The 23,424-nt window shown below is 39.2% G+C and overlaps 1 protein-coding gene across 7 annotated transcripts in view; it reads left to right on the top strand.

The window, feature by feature from the left end:
* The window catches only part of MPP3 (MAGUK p55 scaffold protein 3), a 30,892-nt gene extending 9,391 nt beyond the window's left edge, over positions 1 to 21,501 (top strand). For 5 of the 7 annotated variants that reach the window (XM_069786205.1, XM_069786203.1, XM_069786208.1 and 2 more), the window contains 15 exons: positions 3,293 to 3,373; positions 3,910 to 4,047; positions 5,013 to 5,094; positions 6,585 to 6,670; positions 8,104 to 8,178; positions 9,224 to 9,420; positions 11,229 to 11,293; positions 12,454 to 12,474; positions 14,196 to 14,237; positions 14,680 to 14,844; positions 15,544 to 15,624; positions 16,994 to 17,087; positions 17,882 to 17,990; positions 18,877 to 18,999; positions 19,943 to 21,501. In XM_069786205.1, the coding sequence (XP_069642306.1) occupies positions 3,293 to 3,373; positions 3,910 to 4,047; positions 5,013 to 5,094; positions 6,585 to 6,670; positions 8,104 to 8,178; positions 9,224 to 9,420; positions 11,229 to 11,293; positions 12,454 to 12,474; positions 14,196 to 14,237; positions 14,680 to 14,844; positions 15,544 to 15,624; positions 16,994 to 17,087; positions 17,882 to 17,990; positions 18,877 to 18,999; positions 19,943 to 20,125 (1,542 nt within the window). In that variant the 3' untranslated portion in view covers positions 20,126 to 21,501. The remainder of the gene's footprint in view (positions 1 to 3,292; positions 3,374 to 3,909; positions 4,048 to 5,012; positions 5,095 to 6,584; positions 6,671 to 8,103; positions 8,179 to 9,223; positions 9,421 to 11,228; positions 11,294 to 12,453; positions 12,475 to 14,195; positions 14,238 to 14,679; positions 14,845 to 15,543; positions 15,625 to 16,993; positions 17,088 to 17,881; positions 17,991 to 18,876; positions 19,000 to 19,942) is intronic. The other 2 variants (XM_069786206.1, XM_069786207.1) reach the window with 2 other exon arrangements.
* Positions 21,502 to 23,424: the final 1,923 nt, after the last annotated feature.

The raw sequence follows: 23,424 nt of genomic DNA on the forward strand, positions 1-23,424 counted from the left end.
GTTAAGAGTATCGTCAGGGACCACAACTGCTCCAGCTATCCACCATGCCCCCAGGAATTCGACTTCTTGTCCAGGACCCTGACATTTAGAAAATGGAACATCTGGCCCATTCTTGACTAACAGATTCCAGATGGCCTCAGCCACTTGCCCTACCTGTTCCTTGTTATCCCCACCGACTAGGATATCATCTATATATTGATATATGCGAATGCCTGATGGTACTTCCACAGCATCAAGGGGCTTGGCTAAAGCATTGTGGGCGATAGTGGGGGAATGTGTATATAAGGCTCTTTATCAGCAGGTATTCACCATGCGGATTGGGTGGCCTGAACCCCAAACCGCAGCTTCTAGCTTTTAGCCCTTCCAGTTACTCTCGCAGTGATGCGAAAGGATTCCGTTTCTCTTCCCCATGGGGCGGGGCTGCTGGCGCTTCCCTTTGGTCTCTAGCTTTCCCCTCCAGCAATCCCACTCCCGGATGCCGCCGGCGGACTGCCCCTGCAGCACGGCTCGGGCTGACCCCAGTGCCGGTGCCTTCCGCCAGAGATCGTCCCATCCGGGATCGCAGTTCGACCCGACCGACCGCGAGTTCGAGACCGCTCGGGGCGGGGTTGACAACCGGCTGGGCGGACCTCCCTGCTGCCTTCCGTTAACTCCGACAGTCCCCTTACCCGGCTAGTAACACATTCTCCTCTCTCCTTGGGGTCCGCACCCCCAGCCCACTAGGCTACTCGGGACGTTATCGACTGATCACACGCCGGTCCAGCACTCAGTAACGCTCCCGGTCCCCAGTAATTTCTGGCTTCATCATCACTCAACAGTATCCGATCCTCCCCCGTTAGAGAAAGTCTCCACAAATACTCAGTTTCGGTTTCGCCCGGCTTGCGCGAAAACTTAGCTTGTAGCTCGCTAAGTTCGGGTCCCGACCAAGGGGTTGTGCACATAGTGTTTCGGGGGCTCCCACCATGCGGACCCGTGTGCCTTTCTATTTTAATAAGGGATCGCACGTCCCTCTCCATTTCCACCTTCAGATAATCTATTTCCCCTTGCCTTTTAGCAGAATCACTCTTTTGGTTTTGGGCTTGAATCAAGCAGGCGCCCAGGAGGGCACACACGCTGCCTTTGCCGTCTCGACTACTTCCGCGGCATAGCTCTACTCTCTCCCCGACCGCTGCCGGGTCGGACCACTTCTTCGCCCAGTCCAGACCTGGGGGAGAAGGGCTGCAGCCGTGCCTCCGTAATAATTCCTCTATTAAGACCATCCTGCCGACTACGCCAATTTGAGATGTTACGGATGCACGCATAACCAAATCCAACAGGTGTTAAAACTAGATTTATTCTTCAGCAAAAGTTAGTTAGAAGTCCGGTAACATTTTATAAAACCACAGGCTCAATGATGTAAAGAGAATTAATACTACACGGCCGACTTAAGAATCCCCAAGATTTAAAGTGATGGCTCAAAACGCGCGTATCACTCACCTAAAAGCTGAGGGCTCTCTCCCTCGAGGAGTTACCTCGGGCAGTGCCCCGACCCCAGGGGGAGTCCCCGACCGCAGACCCGCTGCTCCGAGGAGGGCTGGTTCCAACATGTCCTCCGGCGGGACCCCGTTTATACCCCTGTCGAATCTGACCGGTGGACGTTTAATCCTATTGGCCAAGAGGGTCACCTCAGTCTACCTGGCGCGTCCCGATTGGCCAGTTCAAATTTCAACCTGCGGCCTCCGGGGTTTCCTTCCCCTTCTCCCTGCCTGGAGAAGTTTCATTTCCTGCTGGCGGGACGGGGCGGGGGGGGAAGGAGCGTACTGCCACACATGGTAAAAAAATTCTTCCGTATGTCCAATCTGAATCTGCCCTGTTTCATTTTAAAACCTTTGCCTTTTGTCCTGTCACTACAGGCCTCGGTAAAGAGCTTTTCTCCATCTTCCTTTTAAGCCCCCTTTTATATATTGAAAGGCAGCAATAAGGTCTCCCCAGAGCCTTTTCTTCTCCAGGCTGAACAACCCCAACTCTCTCAGCCTTTCTTCATAGGAGAGGTGTTCTAGCCCTCGGATCATTTTCGTGGTCCTCTTCTAGACATGCTCTAGCAGGTCCATGTCTGTCTTGTACTGGGAACCCTGGAACTGGATGCCATACTCCAGGTGGGGGATCTCATGAGAGCAGAGTAGAGGGGGAGAGTCACCTCCCTCGAAACTGCTGGCCATCCTTCTCTTTATGCTGCCTGGGGTATGATTGGCTTTCTGGACTACAAGTGCACATTGCCACCACGTATCTGATTTTTCATCCACCGGTATCACCAAGTCCTTCTCCATAGTGCTGCTCTCAATCAATTTATCACCCAGTCTGTCACAGAGCAAAGTTGTATCTTAGATGTGTTTGTAACATGCCACGTGCCTGAAAAAGTGAAATTTATACTGCATTTGACAGCTCTTTACAAGTAGCTTGCACCTGTTTCCTTCCAAAGCATAGCAAAGGGCTGTGGAAGGTTTGGGAGCTAGAATTCCTTCCTCTGCAAAGCCAGGAGATCCCACTGCTCCATCTTAACCTGCAGCATACCCCACCTCCCCTTTCCCACAAATAGCCTACTGCCTCCATAAAAGTTTTGGCATTGCTGCCTGTCAAGTCATAAAAATTTACCATCTTCTAAACAGCAGAGAAGTTCTATATGGGACTCTATGACTTCCCTATCGAGAACCCTTTACAGTGAAAGGAAATCCCTCTTGCCTCAACCCCCTCTCTCTTCCTCCTCCCTCTCTCTTCCCACCCAGCCAGTCTAGTGCAAAAGTGCTTCCATTATTTCTCTAATCTTTTGTTTGGAAGGCCTGAGACTCCAGGGCATATTTTGGTATTGAGGCTTTGCAGGGGAACAAGGGATCTTCTGTTGCATGTTCCACACAATGCTACCTAGTTATGGAGAGGATAAAACTCCTTTATCATAGTACAAGCACAAGAGTGTTGTTTCACATATCGCTTATGGATTCCATATAGAATTTAAAATTTCAGAACTCATTCCTGAAATTATATTGGCGGAATCACTCTTAAAATGTATGTTTAGGAGCTAGGATCCTGATTTCTGATGATGTCTTCCTGCACTATCTAATAAAAATAAAATAGATGAGGAAGCTTCTATTTCTTTTAGGATTCATGCACTATTGATTGGGATTGTTTTTGATCTGTTCACACTACTTTGAAGGATGATGGAAGCTTGCAAACACTCACCAGAAACACTCACTTGCAAATATATGATCTTGTTTGGTGGACTCCTTTAATTTTGAGGTTGTTAATTTTTATTTTAAAGGTAATAGAAGAATTGCAGACCACACCAGTGAATAATGAAGAAAAAGAGCTACTTCAGCTGTTGTCAACACCACATCTCAGGGTAAAAAACACACCAGAGACCTTAACGAAATTCCTTTGCAGAATTCCAATAGAACTTTTTGTAATGGAAAAGTTACACTGGAGACTCCCTAAGAGAAAGGAAAACCCTCCTACAAACTGTAGCTCTATTCCACTGATTTCCTGCACAGGCTTTAGGATGCAAAGGGGATTGAGAAGACACAGATTAGGCCTTTCATGTATAATGCACCATGTTGTCCTCCCGCCCCCTCCTTAATATTTTCTGAGGGAGCACAAAAGAGAAGAATACCATTTCTCAAATTTTTGCTTTCCATAGTCGACCTCCATTCTGTAAGTTTATTTAGACTGAGCTTTGTTATTGCCTGGATTTACTTTAAATGTCAACATGTACAAATAAATCATTTACATGATGTGTAAGATAATTGGTAAATCTTTTGGGGGAGGATTTATGGTGAGGGTGGGAAGGGGGCGGTTTAAGCTTGCTGTAATGTTGGAAACACAAGAACTGGAAACTAATATTACCCCATTACATTACTGTTTCTTATTTCCTTTGCACAGGCAATGCTTGTAGTACATGACACGGTAGCACAGAAGAACTTTGACCCAGTTCTTCCACCTCTACCTGATAACTTTGATGATGATTTTGATGAGGAATCAGTGAAAATTGTTCGGCTAGTGAAAAATAAAGAACCCTTGGTACATATAAAATAACCTATCTCTAGTCATAAAACTCTGTAATGCAAAAACGTTATTGTGAGTATGGAGGAGATACTTGAAGATGTCATCAAGTAGTCTGCAAAAACTAGGAGTGTTCTGAAGCTAGTAAAGTAACATAAAAAGAAAACTTTGGTAAATACACCTTCACAATTTTGTGTGAGACATCTTATAGTCGTGGGTTTATAAAGCCAGTTAACACAGGGAACACGATCTTTGAGGAAACTATATGTTGAAGCAATTATGCTTTTATTAATATTAATTCTTTTCATATTGTAGCTAACATCCAATTAATACCCTCATTTGCATGAAAGTCAGTGATGTATGGTAAGAGTATGTTTCATAGCTGTATGTAAACATTATTTTGACAAGGTACTAATTTTATACAAATGGAAGTGGAAGAATTGATTTCCTAAGAAAAAAACAGTTGCATCAGGGAAGAAATCTGCTAAAGTGCTTTTTGTATATGACAGTAGGTAGTAGAAGCGAGCAGTGACTTGCTTAATTCCCGATTAAAGCTTTTGTATTGCTGGCAGAGGTGGGAGAAGAAAAAAACCCCAAAACTAGTTACTTGGCTTTCCTTGCTTTTGTACGTAAAAGTGCTGGCTGTATTGTATAAAGATTCAGAAGACACATAGAGAAAGCTTGTTGTAAGAAATTCTGTTTTGCACACTTGAGTGACTTTGATCACCACGGTAATGTAGGTAGTGTAAGCACTTGGCAAAGTCGGCAGAAAGGACGGTGTGTGCGGTTTCCCACAATCACATGACATTGGCACAGGCAAAAGTTCAGTAACAGTGAAAATTGTCGAGGAGGAAGAAAAAATTATAGAACAAATTAATTCCAGTTTAAAAGATACATCAGCTTACATGTTATTTCACTGCTCAGTGTATTCTAAGCAGATTTCTTATAATGGTTTCTTGGGGGGGGGGTACGTTTTATTTCAGGGAGCTACCATCAGAAGAGATGAACATACAGGAGCTGTGATTGTAGCAAGGATCATGAGAGGTGGTGCAGCTGATCGCAGTGGTAAATTTCTGAAGAAACAGGGATTTAAAATTGCATTTATAAACGGTTTTAAAATTTCCAAAATTATGCATGCACACACATACTGTATACACACACCTAGAGCAATAATCTGTAACTAAATCTGATGGTTATTAATTCCAAAACCAGTCCTTCGGACATGGGTATTTAATATATGTATAGACTATTTTGTAGAAAAGAGATAACAGCCTATTGAAATCTTAATAGGCAACTGTTAGATGTCAAGTCTGAACTAGTGTGTAGTCAGTGGAAGGAGATGGACATTGCTGGAGAACAAATCATCCCAACGAGATTTAGAATGGGATGGGTCACTGCTGGAATTGCCTTTCTTCCTTATTGACTATAAAGGGAGCCTACATGGTGAGCTCACTTGACAACTGAATTTCTGGTGTCTAGTGGCAGGAGAGACTTCCGTGTGTACGCTGTCATTCAGCATGCTTGCAGGATCTACAGGGTTAATTCATGCAGTATTTGACCTTCCATTTTCTAGAAGGTGATCATCCAGATTTTATTAAATAAGCTGAATTGGCCTTATATGAGATTTATAGACTCTGAGCCTCATGCACGTTTTTTAGTACACAAGTAATGCAATCCCCAAATTAATTAATTACTGTGATGAAAAAATATTAGCTAATTACAGCTTTCTTCTTTTTCATTATCATTCTTCAAATTAGTGTAATCTGATAAATGTCATGTGAAATGACTAGAATGTGCGCTTAGCATTTCTGTATTTCATCAGTAATCTATTCATTTAATTAGATACGTTTTTCTCTAAAATAGCCACTAGGTAAAAATACCAACAGAGATAGGAGAAGTAGGTCTAAGCTTTAGAAAAAAGAAAAGAAAGTAATGTTTTTTTTACCTTAAATACACTATTTTGGTTTATTTAGTGTATCATGTGGTATTCTGTTTGCTTTCCTGAGAAATTCTTTTATGTCAGTTAACAGTGGTTATATAACACAAGTACAACATTTCTTACTGAACTGGATAAACAAACCTAAAACTTGTAAGGGCCTCTTCATAGCTTGTTAAAAAAAATTAGTCCAACATTCTTTCTGGTACTGCGTAGTGTTGATCTGTCAGTTGACGGCCATGTCATTCCTGCCTTTATAGTCAGCAGTGTGTGTCCTGACACTACAAGATTTGATCATCTTCATGAAACTATTCCAGTTTTGCATTCTTAGTGCTGATCCAAATATAGAGGCAGTGATTTTCCAGAGTATCTTGCCATGTGTTCTCTGTCTCCATACTGGTCTCCTATGAGACTGTGCTGCATGAAAAAAAATGCCAGATGGAATAAGGGCAAGAGACTTCAGAGCACATTGCCAACGAAGGCACTTCACTCTAGTAGGAAATCCATTAAGCTGGGGGAGGGAGGAGAGGAGGTACATGCTATTGACTTAGGTCAGACACCAGAGGAGTGGTGCTTTCCAGTCTGTAGACTTATTTTAATTTACTTACCATCTTTTCAGGTCTTGTCCATGTTGGAGATGAACTAAGAGAAGTCAATGGTATTACCGTGCTTCACAAACGACCAGAAGAAATAAGTCAGATTTTGGTCTGCACTGATTTTAATTTCAAGATCTTTTTCTGTTGGGTGATGTAGTAGTTAAAATAGATGATGAAATTCAACCATGAGTTTAAAATATGTATAGAGCTAAAAGACACAATCCCTGCTTGTCTTTGCATTAAGTTTTTCTTTTCCCAGTGGCTTAGTGTTCTCCTTTTGACTTCAAAAACTTCTGCAAACTGAATCAGTACCAAGTAAGATACAAATATAAAGTTACACGTTGCTCTGTCAAGAATGTTCCTTTCATGCTTTATGACAAACGGATTACAAATTAAAAGTGCATTCCTAGAAGATAAGCCGTTTATTCATAACATGGTATGTTAGGAAGCTGAGGAAAGTCTCAGCTGCATGTCCAATAGAGCTGTCAATCTGTTCGTTACCAGCAGATTCCTTGTGACATTAGCAAATTCTTGCTTCAAGCTTCTCTAACATTAATGCCCGCAAATCTTGGTAGAAAGTGTCGTAGTTCTTACGGTTATTTGTCTCTTGACTCCCCTCTTGTGGCTTGGTTCCCCCTTGTCTTGGTGTGGAGTGGAGTTAGGGACACAGTAACAAGAACGACAACACTAGGAGACTGAAGTATCTGGCATTGGTTCCATCACCTAATTTAAATTTAGATCAAAAAAATCCTGCATAAGGAGAATGACTGCTTTTAACTTGGGGGAGGGAAGATCAAAAATTGTATTTTGAAATACTGTGTAAAGTTTTATTTGTGGGGACTCTGGGATGCTATTCATCTGTCCTGTTTTAAGTGCCTGCAATGTAATAGTTTCCTTTTCACAGTTTATTTTTTGAGGAAAAGCTATAAATGTTTGTCCAAGCTGATTGTCCAGGTTTTCTTTTTAATCTCTGCAGAACAGCAGGCTTCTCTAGGACACAGTTCATCTCATCCAAAATAAGGCATCTAAAATAGATTAGATAAACCTATTCTAGACTTCCAAAGCACCTAACTAATAATTGAAATTTACTAGCAAAGATTTTTAGAGTGAAAGTAGATGTTTACTTTGTAGATGTTTACTGGTTAGTCACTATGTGGGAAAACACAGCAATATTTTTCAAAGGAGCACTTTAAAATGGTTAGTCTGAAAAAACTTAATGTCATACTAAAAGCCACAGAATTATTTAATGCCCTGTGAACTGTAATCCAGAAATTAATGCAGTTGCTAAAAGCAAATGAAGGCATTTTAATGCAGGTCTTAATGTGTTCTAGCCAAGTAGTTACTGTGGATGTTTCCATGGGGACTGTTGTGAAGGATTCATGGAACATCATGATAGTCTTTGTAATGAAGTTAGACAGTGGATTAGCTTGGCCTATTAAAGTTCTGAGGAGACAGATGTTAGCTCCTAAACTGGAACTTGAATAGTCTGCATTGTGTCCTTGTCCTGCTTTCAAAGTAAAAAAACATTACTGTCTTTCTCAGGCTCAGTCTCAGGGATCAATAACATTAAAAATAATTCCAGCCATCAAAGAAGAAGATCGTCTAAAAGACAGCAAGGTATGCAACTTAGTGAAATACTGAAGCACGTGTTTTCATATTTACACAATTCTGATATCTCTGTAAATACAAGATTCCTGTTGTTTCAGTGAGGAGCGTCACAGACCCACCCATAATGGAACTAAAAAGATAGTAGAGCAGTTTCTTATTGTAAAATGCAGTGCCCTTTTATTCAGTAGAACTACTCAGATGACTTCTCTTTCCTTCATCATCTTGGCACATGTTCTTTCACAGCGTTTCTGAAATCTAGCCTCTTCCTTTTGTTCACATAATTAAAATTGATGCTCCTGCCAGTCGCCTCTTACCATGACAGCTGCTATCTCTCCATTATCTCTGGGCGTTTTGCCTCTCGCTTGAGTCAAAACAGACCTATTGGCAAACAGAGCTGCATTCATCATTTGACCCCATTAGCCCACTGCAAACATCAACACACCTCTATGAGTGCTTCATTTGCCCTCCTTGATCAGCAATGACTTCCTGTTCAACTGGTCCCTTACAGGATTCCTCTGTCAACCTCTATTTCTGCTTCCCTGCTCTCAGTTGCCAAATTTTTCCTTGAAGCCCTGCAAATCACTTTTAAAAGTAGTTCTACTGTGATCTGTTAAATAGTGGTAAGATACAAATCCAAAGTTGAATAGTAGATTTTGATGCATTAAAAGAACATTTTATGGACAGTCTTTATAATTGGGCAACTTTGCCATAAATCCCTTTTTATTGTTTTCTCCCTCCCCTTCATTTTTTTTTCCTTTGTTGCATTTTGTACTTACGTAGACTGTGAACTGTCTTGTTCTTGTGACTTTGATCTTTGAGTCCCATGTTCCACAATACCAATACATAACGACTGGGGATCTGCTTGAAAGTTATTTTTTGTAAGTCAAAATACAGATGCAGCTTGCTAGTTTTCAATATTTTTCAGTACCGTAAAGCATAAAGGAGACATGAAGATTATATATAGATAGCAGTGTAAGTACTGGGGAAGCCTTTTAAAGGTAGTTTGAAATTCTAAATAGGACAAGAAGAAAGGATGTGTTACTTTCTTTTAAAGGTGTTTATGAGGGCGCTTTTCTGCTATAATCCCAAAGAAGACAGAGCCATTCCTTGCCAGGAGGCTGGGCTGCCATTTAAGAGACGACACGTCCTAGAAGTTGTAAGCCAAGATGATCCCACATGGTGGCAAGCAAAGCGTGTTGGAGATACCAACCTCAGAGCAGGCTTGATCCCCTCAAAACAGTTCCAAGAAAGGTTTGTCAATGAAGATTACAGACTTTTTTTTCACACATACAGTGTCACACTGATTTTATGCTGCTTTTTTTCACAGGAAAAGAAGGGCAGGATCATGCCAGGGTGAATACCAGATGCTTAGAGGAAAGTGCTAAAAAGCTCCATCTTCTCCAATTATATAATAAACTTCCTAGCTTTCCTTGGCTAGTTTGCCATTGACTTATGCTTTGTAGCATGAGGACGGAAGCGCTTGCTAAACAAACATGACTGAAATGAAATGTGGAAGATCAGTCTCTTGACCCTCTTGACTTACGGAGACACAGTATTTCACAGACTTATACTTCCATAGTATAAGAGGAAATGCTGATTTATTGTAACAGTTTTTAATTTATGCATGTTGTAGTAGTAAAAAAAAGTGTATCTGATCTTTCTTCTGGCTCCTAAGAGAGTATTTAGCTTGAACCTGGATACCTTCTAGAGCTTGAAGTTTCTCTGTTTTCACAGCAAGATATGCGTATCTTCTAAAGTAAAAATATCCCTCATGTCTTGTATTTACAGTACAGAAGTCTTCTGTTTAAGAAGGAATCTGATTTAGGCCACTGGTCTCATTGTGTGATTCTTACTCCAAATTGCTGGATATGTCTTCTTTGGATTGTAGGTGTTACAAAGGTGGGGTGTCTAAGAATTAAACAGGTCTGATTCTGTTGCTGGCTTCCAAGATTTGCATAAGGTTTCTAATAGAGGACTTCGCTCCACTATATGAATGCTCTTTTGAAATACTAGGCAAATTCTGCCTGAAGAGCTCTATCTCTCTTCCTGTGAATGCATATATGTCAACAGATGCTGCTGCACTGCAGTCTTTTTTTTCTTTGTCCTTTTTCTTAAGATGTTGTAAACTACATTTCAATGTATGCAAGAACACAGAAAGTGCTTCAGTGTGTTTCCCCTGAGTGACTGTGTAAATGCCTGAGCATCTTATTTAGTCTGTTATGAATGTTGGTCACTTGCAAAAAAACACTTGGGAAGAAAATGTGGTTTCCTTTGCCAACAGTGAGGGGTTTCTTGGGGGTTGGATTTTTGTGCTGGGTTGTTTGGGGGTTTGTTGGTGTTGGGTTTTTAGAGGCAGCGGTGGGGGCAGTGGGTGTTGAGCAAATTCAAGACTGGGAGATTAGAAGTTGAACTCTGGGTCATGATTTTAACAGTTCAGAAAATTTTGCTTGATACTCTGTTCTTACATTTTCACACAAGCTGGGTAACTTGGTTTGTTTACTACTAAATAACAGAAAACTCCAAACTGATCTGGAAGGCAATGGATAATTTCTAAGTATATGTAGCTGCAGTGATCATTTTGCACAAATGTTACCTACTTTTGAGTACTCTTTGAGGTTAGTAGTTTTAGGATTGCAGCAGACAGGAATTTTGCCCATCCCTTGTAAAAATGGCAAATAGAAGTTGGATCCTCAGCAGAATTAGAATAGAATAGTTGTTTTCTTAATCTTGCAAAAAAGATTGGGGGGGGGGGCAAATAGAAAAAAATTACATTGATAAAAGTAACGTGCTGTTGATTTCTGTGCTCTGATGTATGAAAGCCTAAAATGTTTCAGAATCTTCTCTCTCAGTCACTTACCAGTAGCAATCTGGGACCATCATAGTTTTAAAGAAAAAGTCTTTTAAAATGTTGAATCAGAGATATTTTCTATTTTTCAAGGAAAGGAACTTTTCAAGGAAAAGGACTACTTCATTCATTTTCAATGCTATACATATAACCTGCTATAAATTCTTTATAATTCTGAGCTTACAAGGCTAAAATATAGTTATTTTCTATTTAGACGATTGACTTACAGAAGAACAGTAGGCACTCTGCAGAACCCCAGAACTATGAAGAAACCATTATGTAAGTCTGTTCTGTTCGTTCAGTAACGTCTTAGTTCATGCGAACTTCTCAGTATTTTTCTGTTATTTCAATAATGATGTGTTTGAATGTGTTTTGCGTAATCTCTCATTGATTGATTTGCATGGATACAAGCTGCCACGTGAGAGGATTTGGGTTTAAGCTTTATCCAGTGTTGCTAGCACCCATTTTCAAGAAACAGGGCTGTCCCTCTCTTCCTACTTTCAAGAACGTGAGGCCTTACACATTGTTCAGATGCTTTAAAATTTGCTAGTGTTCACATTTTTTCTACGGTTTGAAACTTGAAAGCTGCAAAAGTAACCCAATGCACACTTCTTGAAATTCTTACATAAGTGCATGAAATGACTCTAAGCTTGGAGGAAAATAAACGGTAGCTTTAAGGAGGATAAAAACCACTGGAGCTGGCAATACCATCTGCATTTCAGGCTTAGCGTTACAGAGCTGGTCTTAAGGAGACTTTAAAGTGATTCTTGTTTACAGCTCTGAAGCCTCTGTCAGTGAATTATTCACACAAAAAATGCTACTTGTGATGAAATTGCTAGTCAGTGATGAAAGGCAGAAGATATTCTGTATTATCCCAGAATATAATGTTCCTGTTGCTGTTGGATACCTCAGCACAGCTATTATCGATGCGTGGGGCAGCCCTGTGACTGTGTGAAGCCAGACATTGTGCTAGGAGTGTCACTCTCATACAGAATCTGGAAATTGTCCATCTTCAGTGATATAAGTGAACTTCTGACCCATGGTGCATGGCATATCTCATGAAGAGATACAGGTATTCTTCGGATACAAAGAGGAGGGAAGATGATCAACCAAATTATAAAATAACATTACTGATTTAAATTAAGCTTTTCCAAATTAGTTTCCATTACATTCAATGTTAGGAGGCATGTAATGAGGATTGCTACTTAGGCTTTTTCTCAGACACTCTTGAGCTGATAACTGGTTATAATACTAAATTTTAGCAAAAAAGTCTTTAATCAGTTGATAAGGGTACATTACTGTATTATTTTTTTTAAGATAGAAAAGCCTGTTAAGCAAATCAGACCAGAGGAACCTTCCTTTCCATTCCCTCTAATTTTACTCAATCATTTGCCAGTCTTTTAATGTCATACCAACTCTGCCTTTCATGCTACCTACAGATGATCAGTCTTCTGATAAAGGTAGGTACTCTCCTAACTCATTTCCTGTCTCAATATAAACAACCAATGCATTTTTCTAAAATACTTGCTAAGCCCCCAAGCAAAGGGAATAGCAGATATAGCTCATTCCTACAGCAGTTTCTTCCAGAGTTATTATTTAAACTAATTTAATTTGGACTTGGGTCATGATAACGTCTAAATTTATTCCCGATTCAAGAGAAAAGATTTGTGCCTTCTGACATGTATTTATACGTTCTGTAGGTTTTTCAGTGAGGTTGAAAGAGTTGCAAGTTAAATGCAGTCTTTGTATCTGGTATTTTTAGAAAAAATAAAGAAATATTGGGGTTTAACATTTTAGAGCACCTGTATCAATCCAATTTGATTTTTCTTCACTGTTCATTTGGACTGTTTTGTTATTTTCATTATGAGCCACTGTGTTGGGCTTACGCAATTTATGTCACTGTACCACACACCTTTCCAAATACCAGGTATTTTCTGTTGAATTGTGCATGCTGTGGTTTTTTTACATTACACATGCTTCTTGAGAAGTATTGCCATTCCATTAACTTCGGTGAAGGTACTAATCATATTCTATAATTAGCTGGCCGTGACTGGTATACCCTATCCAAAGCACAAGTATGAAACTTGAGCCTACCTTCGACAACAGAAAATAGCTCTTATCTTAGCTATGGATAGGCATATATTGCTACTAGTATCTTGTGTTAATGCAGGCATAATGTTTTGTAAGTACACATTGGCATTGCTTGATTACATACCTGCATGCAACTATTCATTAAAAAACAAAGCTCCTTCTGTGGATTGGTGCATTTTGTTAAACATCTAAGCTGCATATATTTTTGCCTATGGCTGGGCTTGTCCCAGAACCATACACCTCCTTCTTAAAATGAGTAGAGTTCTGTGGGTATTGCAGGGCTCAGGTACCTAAATTTTAACAAGCCAGGTAGCCCTCTTTCAGGAAGTATGAGAACTCGATATTTTTCTTAGGATTGCAGTATAGTGTTTTGCAGCCAAGTATCATGGCTTTATTTTGCATGCTTTTAGGGGGCTTGGGGGAGGTCATAGTTTGAGGAGGGGTGGATTGGCTTTTTTTAACATAGATTTGCATGTTATTTTACATACATGTGTATGACAAAAGCATCAAATCTTTACCTTTTTAATAAAGAATTAATAAGCAATGATAATTTAACTTAGCCAAAATGAAGATGTTGAGAGCTCATATTTCAGTCATCTCTGATGCCCTTTTTCAAGCCCAAATGATATTGAAATGTCAGAAGAGGCAATATTCTTACACAATCATACCCATTTATAAAGTTGTACTTTAAAAAAAGAGCTCTGTGTTTGCAGAGTCTTCTTTTTTACTTAAGTCTGAATATTACACTTTTAGCAGCAGCACTGATCAAATGTAATGAATGCTAAAGAGCATAAATTCTGGGAACTGTAAATACTTAGATGTAAAATTCTCTTGTGCAATATTGACATCAAGGATTTTTTAAAATATAAACCACTAGCCAAGGCAAATAATTTTTTTTATCATTAATATTTGTGTTAGAAAAGCGTGTGCATAGAATGCAGGATATAAAACTCCTTCCTTTACCAATGAGCCAGGCTGGTACTGCAGGCACTGTTTAATATATCTCACTCCTCCGCTCTCACTCTCCTTTCCCCTGTGCCCTTACCCTCCCTGTGTGCCCCCACCCCCCACCCCACTTTTTAATTTACAGAAGACTGTGACTGTGAAGGATATTTCAACGGACAGTACATAGGTGAGAAACCAAAATCCCTTTCCTCTTCCCTACCCCCCACCCCGGAAAAAAAAAACCAACACCAAACTGCACCACACCCACCCCCAAAAAACACCCCCACATTAAAAAAGAAAAACTAGCTTATTTACATTAGACTTAATTTCCCATACATTCATAAACTGGATTATCTCTGTGCAGAGGCATAATTGGACTTTTGCATAGCCAACACTTGACAACTCAAGGTGATACGGGGGTGGGGTTTATTATAGACTGGGTGCTTGGTTTTCTACCTGATACGCAAGGTTTTAATCTATAAGATTAGCATATATGCACTGATTTGATTATAAAAAAAAATTTGTGAGAGTAATTTGTATTCAAAGACAGAGGAACCTCTAGCTGAACAAGCCTGAAAATTTAGGTAAGCGGCAACATGGTTTAATATATCTTTTGTTTTCCTCTACAGCTGGCTTACGCAGGAGCTTTAGATTAAGTCGTAAAGAGAAGGAGAACAATATGAGCGAAGGAAAGCAAACAGAGCAGGCAGACGCAGCAGAGTTCCTAACGTATGAAGAAGTCACAAAATATCAGCAGCAGCCTGGTGAACAGCAGAGGCTGGTGGTTTTGATTGGTAAGATACACAACTGATTCCAAATTTTTCACATATCTCCCACTTACCTTACCACCTGCACTCCAAGAGGCTTTCTTTAGATGCTTGGTTTTGGTTTTTGTGGTTCTGGTGGTTTTTTTAAAGGTTTTTCTAATTTTGGTCAGAGGTTGTTCTTTTCTTTTAAATGACATTTTAAAAAGAACCAAACCAAAAAAAAACCCCCAAAACAACCAAACTCACCAAATCCTTCTAAAAATAATGATGCAGGACTGTTTCTCATTTTTCTGATTCACTTTCCATTGGTCCTCACTCAAACATGTGCACATTTACACTGTCAGAACAATTGATGAAAAGGTAGATGTTAGAATTATCTAACAAAATTTTCATGCAATTTTAATTCAGTGTGCTTAACAGCTTTGTGTTAAGCCAGTTTCCCAGGATGTCCTAGAAATCAAGGGTATCTCGTAAAACTGACTGCTAAGATTACAGATTTTCTGACTTCGTGCCTGACAAATGTTTGTCCAACAGCTGTTCAAGGATTCAGTTTGCTCCTGATGATGTTCTTTAAAGCAGAATGTGGCAGGTGGTGAGGTCTCTCATGTACAGGTTTCTTCAAGCACACTCCTGTATCACTATTATTTCTGTGAAATTGATATTATTTATTCTCTTTGCAGTATTTCATTCCACACAGAAATCTGTCAGTCAGTTCTATTTTATTAGGTTGTTTGGGGGCCAAATTAAGTGAGCTCAAGCAGAAGGTTGTGTCAGAGAACCCACAGGAGTACGGTGTTGCAGTTCCACGTGAGTAAAATTTACCCACTTTCACGTGTCGCCACTGTATTCCATAAATGCTGTGTAATAGTATAGTGCTAGTTGCATTGATGAATGGTAATTTGTGTTTTGACTATTGATTATATGCATATTTTGGAAGTACTTCTAATTATTTTTCTTATTGTAATATAATGCGTTTGCCCTTAATAGCTGAATAGATCACTGTGTAACTTGGCACATATGCACTGTGGAATTCTGTCAACTCAGTTGATTTTTTTGAATTGTATTTTCCCAAGTGAACAGATTGCATTTTCTCAGTGTCCATTAAAAAAATAAGAAACTGAATACAGGAAGAAAAAATAAGATTGTAAATTGCAAAAAGAACTAGTGCGAAAAACTAGTATCTTAAGATTCAGCCAAAACATTATGTGTGTTTAAAAGAGGATTTTTCTTTGGAATATCATACCAGCTAAAGGTTAAAAAAAAAAAAGTAGACAGCAATAAACCAAGTCAAAATTCTTACAAGATTTTAAATTGTTGATTAGCATGTCTAGGCTGTTCAAACAAGCCAGTCACAGTGACAGAGAAATTAGTGATTCTGCTGCATGGTTTTGTGGCTAGAGTTACACTGAAAATTGTTCTCTGAATTATTTTCTTAAAAAAAAAAAAAAAAAAAAAAAGAAAAAAAAAATCTTCCCCAACAAGCTACTTTTGCAATCCAAAAAATTAACACTGAGGGCACTGTTTATACATTATTTAAGACTTTCAATAAACGTCTGTTGGGCAGACCTTTAATCGGTTAGCAATAGAAACCATATGGGTAATTTTTACTTGAATTTAAACATGTACACAAAAAAATTGCAGACATCACTTTTATGGCCACGCATAGATTTGTAGAATGATCACCGAAGCTTGTCCTACATAATAACGATTATTAGAAGAAATTACAACATCAAAAGGGACACACATAATTATGTAGGTTTCACAGTAGCGTGGGAAAACAGCCAGGGATATTTTTACTCTAAATTCAGAGGCAACATAATAGGACTTTATATATTTCCTATTCTTATTTTCTAAACTTCAAGGAAAATCAGAGTCCAGTATTCCAAAGAGTTAAGAGATACTCTTTTCCATAGGACATACTCTACTGCTTCTACCAGGTGTGAGAAGTATGCCTCCTAATAATGTGTTAGTTATACCACGCTTGGGAGCAAAACAACTTCATTTTTGATCTTAAAATTTTTGAGATTGAGTTTATTTTATGTTAATTTGAATTTGCCAGTGTATAACTAACTGCCTTGTTTGAGGTCATGAAAACGTAACTGGAACTAAACTGAGAAAATACAGTTGTTTGCAAAGGCTGATCTGTCTCCTATGTCCTGCTTCCATTCTCTTCTAGATACAACCAGGTCAAAGAAAAGTCATGAGAAGGAGGGAGTAGAATACAACTTTGTCTCTAAGCAATCATTTGAGACAGATGTGCAGCAAAACAAGTGAGTTAATTTTAAAATACTGGCATAATTGACTATTTCAAAAATACTGCTAGTTAGATCTTACATCATATGAATACCAAAAGCAGGTGTAAAGTTGGACTAGCTGCATTAGAAGGGTTCAGCTTCCCAAGTAAAAAGCTCTTTATTCAGTCTGGACTGTTAGTGTGAACTCAGAAATTTAGTAAGAAGCCATTTAGAAACAACATAGGACTAGTAGGAGAATCACAAGTTAGAATTTAAGCCTGCATATCATAAGTAGTATGACTGGTCAGAACTGAATCTAGTGAAAGTAACAGATATTTAGTTGGGCCTACTTATTCTCCATTTAATATGATGGGTAACAAGTTTTATTCATAAGTCCACTTTAAAGTGTGTTGTAGACTGAATCCGTGGATATAAAGGACTTTCTGTAAGATTGAGTGTGCTTCCTGAAAGTACAGATTTTTGGCTAGTCTCCCAGAAGACAGAAGAATTGGAGTCCCATTTCCTTGCCAGCTTTGTTCTATTTTCTGTGAAAAACATCCTCTTTCTTCTATTAGGCTTGAACATCAGTCAACTGAATTAATGCAGCTTCTTCCCCTATTTCTCAGTAGTGCTGATTAGCTATTATTGACATATAAAGACGACTATTGGTACTAAGCAACCAGAAGGAAAAAAATAATCAGAAAAAAGAACCACCGTTGCCCCCTCCCTGCCCCCCCCCCCTTGACTACTGTGACTTCAGGAAACAGCTATCAATGTTGTAAGTTAAATATTGTTTGTGGATGGTACTTAAAAATGTACTGACTTTTTAGATTTGTGGAACATGGAGAATACAAAGAAAATCTGTACGGTACAAGTCTTGAGGCAATCCGGTCCGTGATGGCCAAAAAGAAGGTTTGTTTGGTGGATGTGGTACCTGAAGTAAGTTCTGCAGGTTATTTTAAAGAAAGCAAGTATTTAAGTTATTTCTTACTAGGCTGCCAGCCTAAGTAACTGATGTTTCACCATTTGTGGCTACTTGCCCTGCAAAGAACAATGATGCTCTCAGAACTTGTGTTTCTAACAGGTGGCCTGACTGCTAGTCAAGCAGAATAGGGCACTTCAGAAAGCAGTGCAGTGTTTACAATTCCTAGATGTCTACTTGATACAGCCTAGATGACACCTTATCAGTTCTCACTGTGGTTATCTTTCTCTTGCTGTAGGAGAAATGTGCATCACTGTCGTAGCCTGCTCGAGTCCTAGAGAGAATACTTAGAGCATGGATGGGTTTTTCATTCTTGTTCCTTCCTATTGCCTCTGAAGTGTTACTAGCATTGTAACCAGTGCCAGTATAGCTGCTCTTCATCCCTCTATACTGGGAGTTAATCTTTGAAATTTTGATTCAGATTTTGTAACTGGGCTAGGAGAAGACTTTTATACTACCTCAGATAAATTCCAGGTTTAAAATTTCCAGTGTTTGGCCTCTTAAGCAAACCATAACTTGCCTGTCAAGTCAACTTTTTTTTTATACTTTTCTCAGTATCTTTTGCCATGTTCTTGTTCCTGGTATCACAATGCATAGCAAGGCACGTGTGCGGTTAAGACCATGCTCCACGAAGCTATATACTCTTGTAAGCTAACCAGGACACTGACATTAACCTTTCTTTTGAAGAGCAAGAGGTTACTGTGGTCAGATATATAGTACACAGGACTTCACACCACATTGTGTACTAGTGAAACTGTTGAACCCAGCTTGAGTAGATCATTGACATATAACAAACACAAAAAAAAAATTTAAATGGTGTAACAAAAAAACATCTGTTCACAGGCAGTAAAGCACCTGAGGACTCCTGAGTTTAAGCCTTATGTTATCTTTGTGAAGCCTCTCATTCCAGAAAAGAAAAAACATGTCCTAAAATCTCCCATGTCAGAAGAAATCTCAGTCACTCTTGTAAGTATTCTAACTTTAATCTCTTTCTTTTAGACTTGAAAGAAGTATTTGGGCTAGCATTTCTATGATATGGAAGAGCTCCTCTTCTGTGACAGCGAGAGTCAGAGTGGGGCACTAAGTGGGTCCTGTGCACATAGAGCCTTTCAGCTGGAACTTTAGAACTAGATTTTTGACTCCCTTAAAACCTGACTACGTAAGTAACATCAAGCAAAGTGCAGGTCTTCCATGTGGATCTCTGTATATCACTCAAGGCTGCAGCAGGGAAGCTGCTACTGAACTCGAATAAACTAGTAATAATTTTACATTTCTGATGAGCAGCCCCACCAAATGGTAAGGGTAGCCACCTATTCCTGATACCTCGAGGGTGATACCCACCCAGGTTACTAATCAGGTACACACAAAATGCAGCATGTGGATGTCTTACAAGGACCAATCCTAGACCAGCTGCAAACTGGTGATGTGTAAATGTGAACAAAAGTACTGAGAGTGCATAATGTCATTACGCTGGGTAACCTGAGCTTGAATTTATACATAACAGAACTTAGTTCAGTTGGTAAGTTTCCATGTAAGCCCTTAAAATTACTGAATTTGGGTACAGTGGGTACAGCATTCCTTTTCAACTTTAGAGGAGTATGATTTCCAGGTGTTAGATTAGGCAGCGATTCTAACTTCCTAAAATGCACTGTCGCCATCTTATGTCCATCCTGTGACATGTTTTCTCCCAGCTTCCCTATCACCTCTTGCATTTTTGAAACAGCCTACCAAATTCCAGCAGTAGCATACGGCTCCTTGATCTCAGTTGTAATATCGTACATACCCTTTCCTAATGGTAGCAGCTCGTTTAATTTCCTTTCAAAGTAATGACTTGTGCTAATATACTTTAAAATGCTAGTAATTAAAAAGACATGCTGTAAATTTCATACCATCTTCTTGGGTTGATCAGCAGGATGAAGAACAGCAGGAAATTATTAATTCAGCAGCATTCATTGAAGAGCAGTATGGCCATTTAATTGACACTGTACTGGTGAAAGAAGATCTCCAGAGTGCATGTAATCAGCTGAAAACTGTGTTAGAGAAACTAGACAAGGATTCATTTTGGGTGCCAGTCAACTGGGTTAGGTCATAGCTTGTTATCATCTGTTTAAGGGAAAGATTGTATAAAAATGTCTTGTAAATACATGGATTAGAAAAGGGAAATATGTCAAATTCACTTCAAAACTGCTGGTCTATCTAGAAGGAAATACATAAAGACTGAATGAGAAAAACGAAGTCAGAAGCTGACACTGCCTTCCTGAATCAAAATATTGAATAGCAGCTGTCATTTAATAGTGAATACTCAGACTAAACAGATCAGTAAAAGACTGGAGTGACTTTCAGAGTGTAAATAGTGCATATTGTACAGTAAAGTTTCACAGAGGGTCCCACACTTCCAAAGCACTTAAGTAGTGCTAGGACGCTAAGAAACTGGAATTTTCATCCTTTGGCCACAGATTTTGTGGCTAGAGTTAAGGCAGCTGAACAAGGTACTTTTCAGGAACCAGTATGCCTAAAGAACAAGCTATTTAAGCTAGCTGGGAGGGCTTTCCTTTGGACAAAACATGTTTCCCTTCATTAGGGATCATTAGCTGCAAATCCTTTCCAATTAGGCACTAAAACTAGGACAGTTATACAAATTGTAGATATTTTAGTGGCTGAGAGATGGGTTTTTTTTATGTCCATCCCACATTTCCTAATGCCTCCAAGTTGTCTTGCACAGGTATTAGTCTGCTCATCTATAGCTTATGCCCACTTTCCCAATCTCTTCCTACTGACAACAGGACAAACGTTAAACAACCTGTGAACACACCTGCATAACTAGCCAGCTCATAAACCAGAGACATTTTTTAGTCTACATGAAAATAACTGCATATGATTTAAAATAGGACTTAAGAAGCTTATTTTCTACAAGACATCTTTGCAAATGCCACCTGATGGGATACTACCTTGACACCAACATAGCAGCTCCAAAAAGGGTGCTAAAAGGAGGAGGCTGAAGTACCAAGTAGCTGAGCTACAGGTCCGTCCAAATCTTCATCCTTCCAGCATTTATGACTACCTTTGTTCCAAATCAGGTAAAGGCTTCCAGAGCCTCTAATTGGCTACATCAAGTCCTGAAGAAGAAATCTTAACTGTTAGAGGACTTTGTATGTATTTCAGGAGACTTGAATATACAGGATTTTTAGACGGGTGTTAATAAGAAAATGCAGAGAGAAGATTCTGGAAGCACCTGTGCTTTATAATTATTTGAAAAAATTCTGAGTGTTGTACAGGTGCATGTTAGCTGAAACTAGTTCCTGTTTTCTGTTGCCTGGTGAGGTCTAATCTTTCCTGTGTACTATGCCCTTTAACAAGACCTTTTGGTGCACCAGTCTCATTCTTTGCATCTTAATGGTATATGTTATTCTTGTTCCACTGCATTTAGCAAAACTAACAACACTGCATATTAAAAGCACATTTCTTACATACCAGTGTCACTGAATCTGCATTAACTCTAGCCCAAAAAGTTGTGTAGGACAGTCACCCTTACCCATCTTCTCCAAACGTGTACCCTGGCAACTTTCTTGTACTGTCCTGCCTATAGGCATTGAGGTTCCCATTCCTACAAGAATAAGCAATTTCCACAGTCAGATATCTGCTCTGGCTTGTCAGAGCAGATATACTGCCAGACTGGTGGCCTCAGCAAATGTGCAAGGACTCCTTCACATGCAGGTGGCCCATCAGCTCTGCCATTAACTCTCTACAATCTTGTCCTAGCACAGCCACCAAAAGTAATACAGCCTACAAGAGAGACACATTGCCAAGTGAATTTTGTGACAGATGTACCTTCATCCTATGAAAACCTGAGTGTAATATTTTAAAAACTATTTAAGTAACAACATTTCAAACTAAGTCATTTTATGAAAATATGGAATGGGCAGATTGATCTCACCATAGATCTATATTGCAGATTACAAGCAGGTTTTTACAGTCTGCAAGACATAAACATGTTTAGAGGATACAGATTTAAAGAACACTAGGTAAGATACTATCTAAAGGTCAGAATTCACTTAAAGCAGGGTTGCTATCCAACATCTTAGAATATTCCAAATGACTAGCAGTAAATAAACTAATTTGTATGCTTTAGGATCTAGCAGTCTAGTAGTAGAAATACACATTAAGAGAAGTGAGGCAAATGACATACAGGTACACCTGAAGTTACAATAACTGAAAACTTAAGATATTAAGATACAATATTGCTCTTAAAAGTGAACTGAAATATTCAGTATGAGTTAAATAATCTTTTTTTAAGTGTATGCAGATACTCTGTACTCTCAGAAATGGTTGTTTCATTTTTTAAGGTTTGAAGTAAAGGATGGTGAGAGGCTATGTATTATATGCTAAAGTTTGCAGGTAGCTAAGATGAGCTTCAGTTGTAGGGGGAAAAAAACCCTGAACACATTCAATGCTCCTATTTATTCTAAAATCCTAGGAAGTGGGTACATGCAGGTGCTTGTTATCAGGACAAGATTCCAATTCCAACAAGATACTGAGTCCCTGCTGCATTAGCCATGCCTGGTATATGCTCCTGCCAGTAAGGAGAAAAAAGGTGCAAAAAGATTCTAAAGAAAATCAGAATGCAAATTTACTTTAATTCAAAGTCCTGCTTTGTAAATAGTGCCAAAAACACGAAGTCAAAGTACTTCAGCAAACTGAAACTCCTCCCGCTTACCCCTCTCTTCATCTTGCTCACACCTAAAATTTATGAAGTCTTTCATATTTTTATGGTTTGTAGTACTGAAGGATGAGCCTTGATTAACATCTACAGTTTTCAGGTGGTCTTCCATATGCTGGCTGTATCTGAAACTGCCTCCCTTTCTAAAAATCAGTTGTGTACAGTACATCCAGGGCATGCTTCAGTCATTGAGTTCAAACATACATTCAGATGGTTTTGAAGAATCCATTTCTCCAACCAAATTGCAATAGGATTAAGATAACAGTACCTTCGATACGACTACGAGATCCGCACAGATTAGAACGCTGATACCTCTAACCCAGCTTCTTATGATGTGTACATTGCTTTTATAAAGTGAAACCTGTGTTAAAACAGCATACCTAATTGTCTTGTGAGGAGATGGGGATCTTGTAGCAGTCTGCTTAAAGTGCCTGGTGTTCTGCCATGAAAAAAAAATTGGTATGGGTTTTGTCATCAGGGCTAATGAGGCACTGTAAGAAAACTGTAATTAATAAAAGTATACTTCATCCTTTTTTCCCCTACTCTTACACATCCTGTTCCTTTTGTACACCAATGACTTACTAGCGTTCTCAGTGAAGTCTTCTGTAGGAGAATACATAACACTATTTGTTAATCTGGACTGTACATTCTTCTTCCACCTCCTGCCTGAGAAT

Source organism: Haliaeetus albicilla, chromosome 7 (genome assembly GCF_947461875.1).
Source record: "Haliaeetus albicilla chromosome 7, bHalAlb1.1, whole genome shotgun sequence".
NCBI lineage: Eukaryota > Metazoa > Chordata > Aves > Accipitriformes > Accipitridae > Haliaeetus > Haliaeetus albicilla.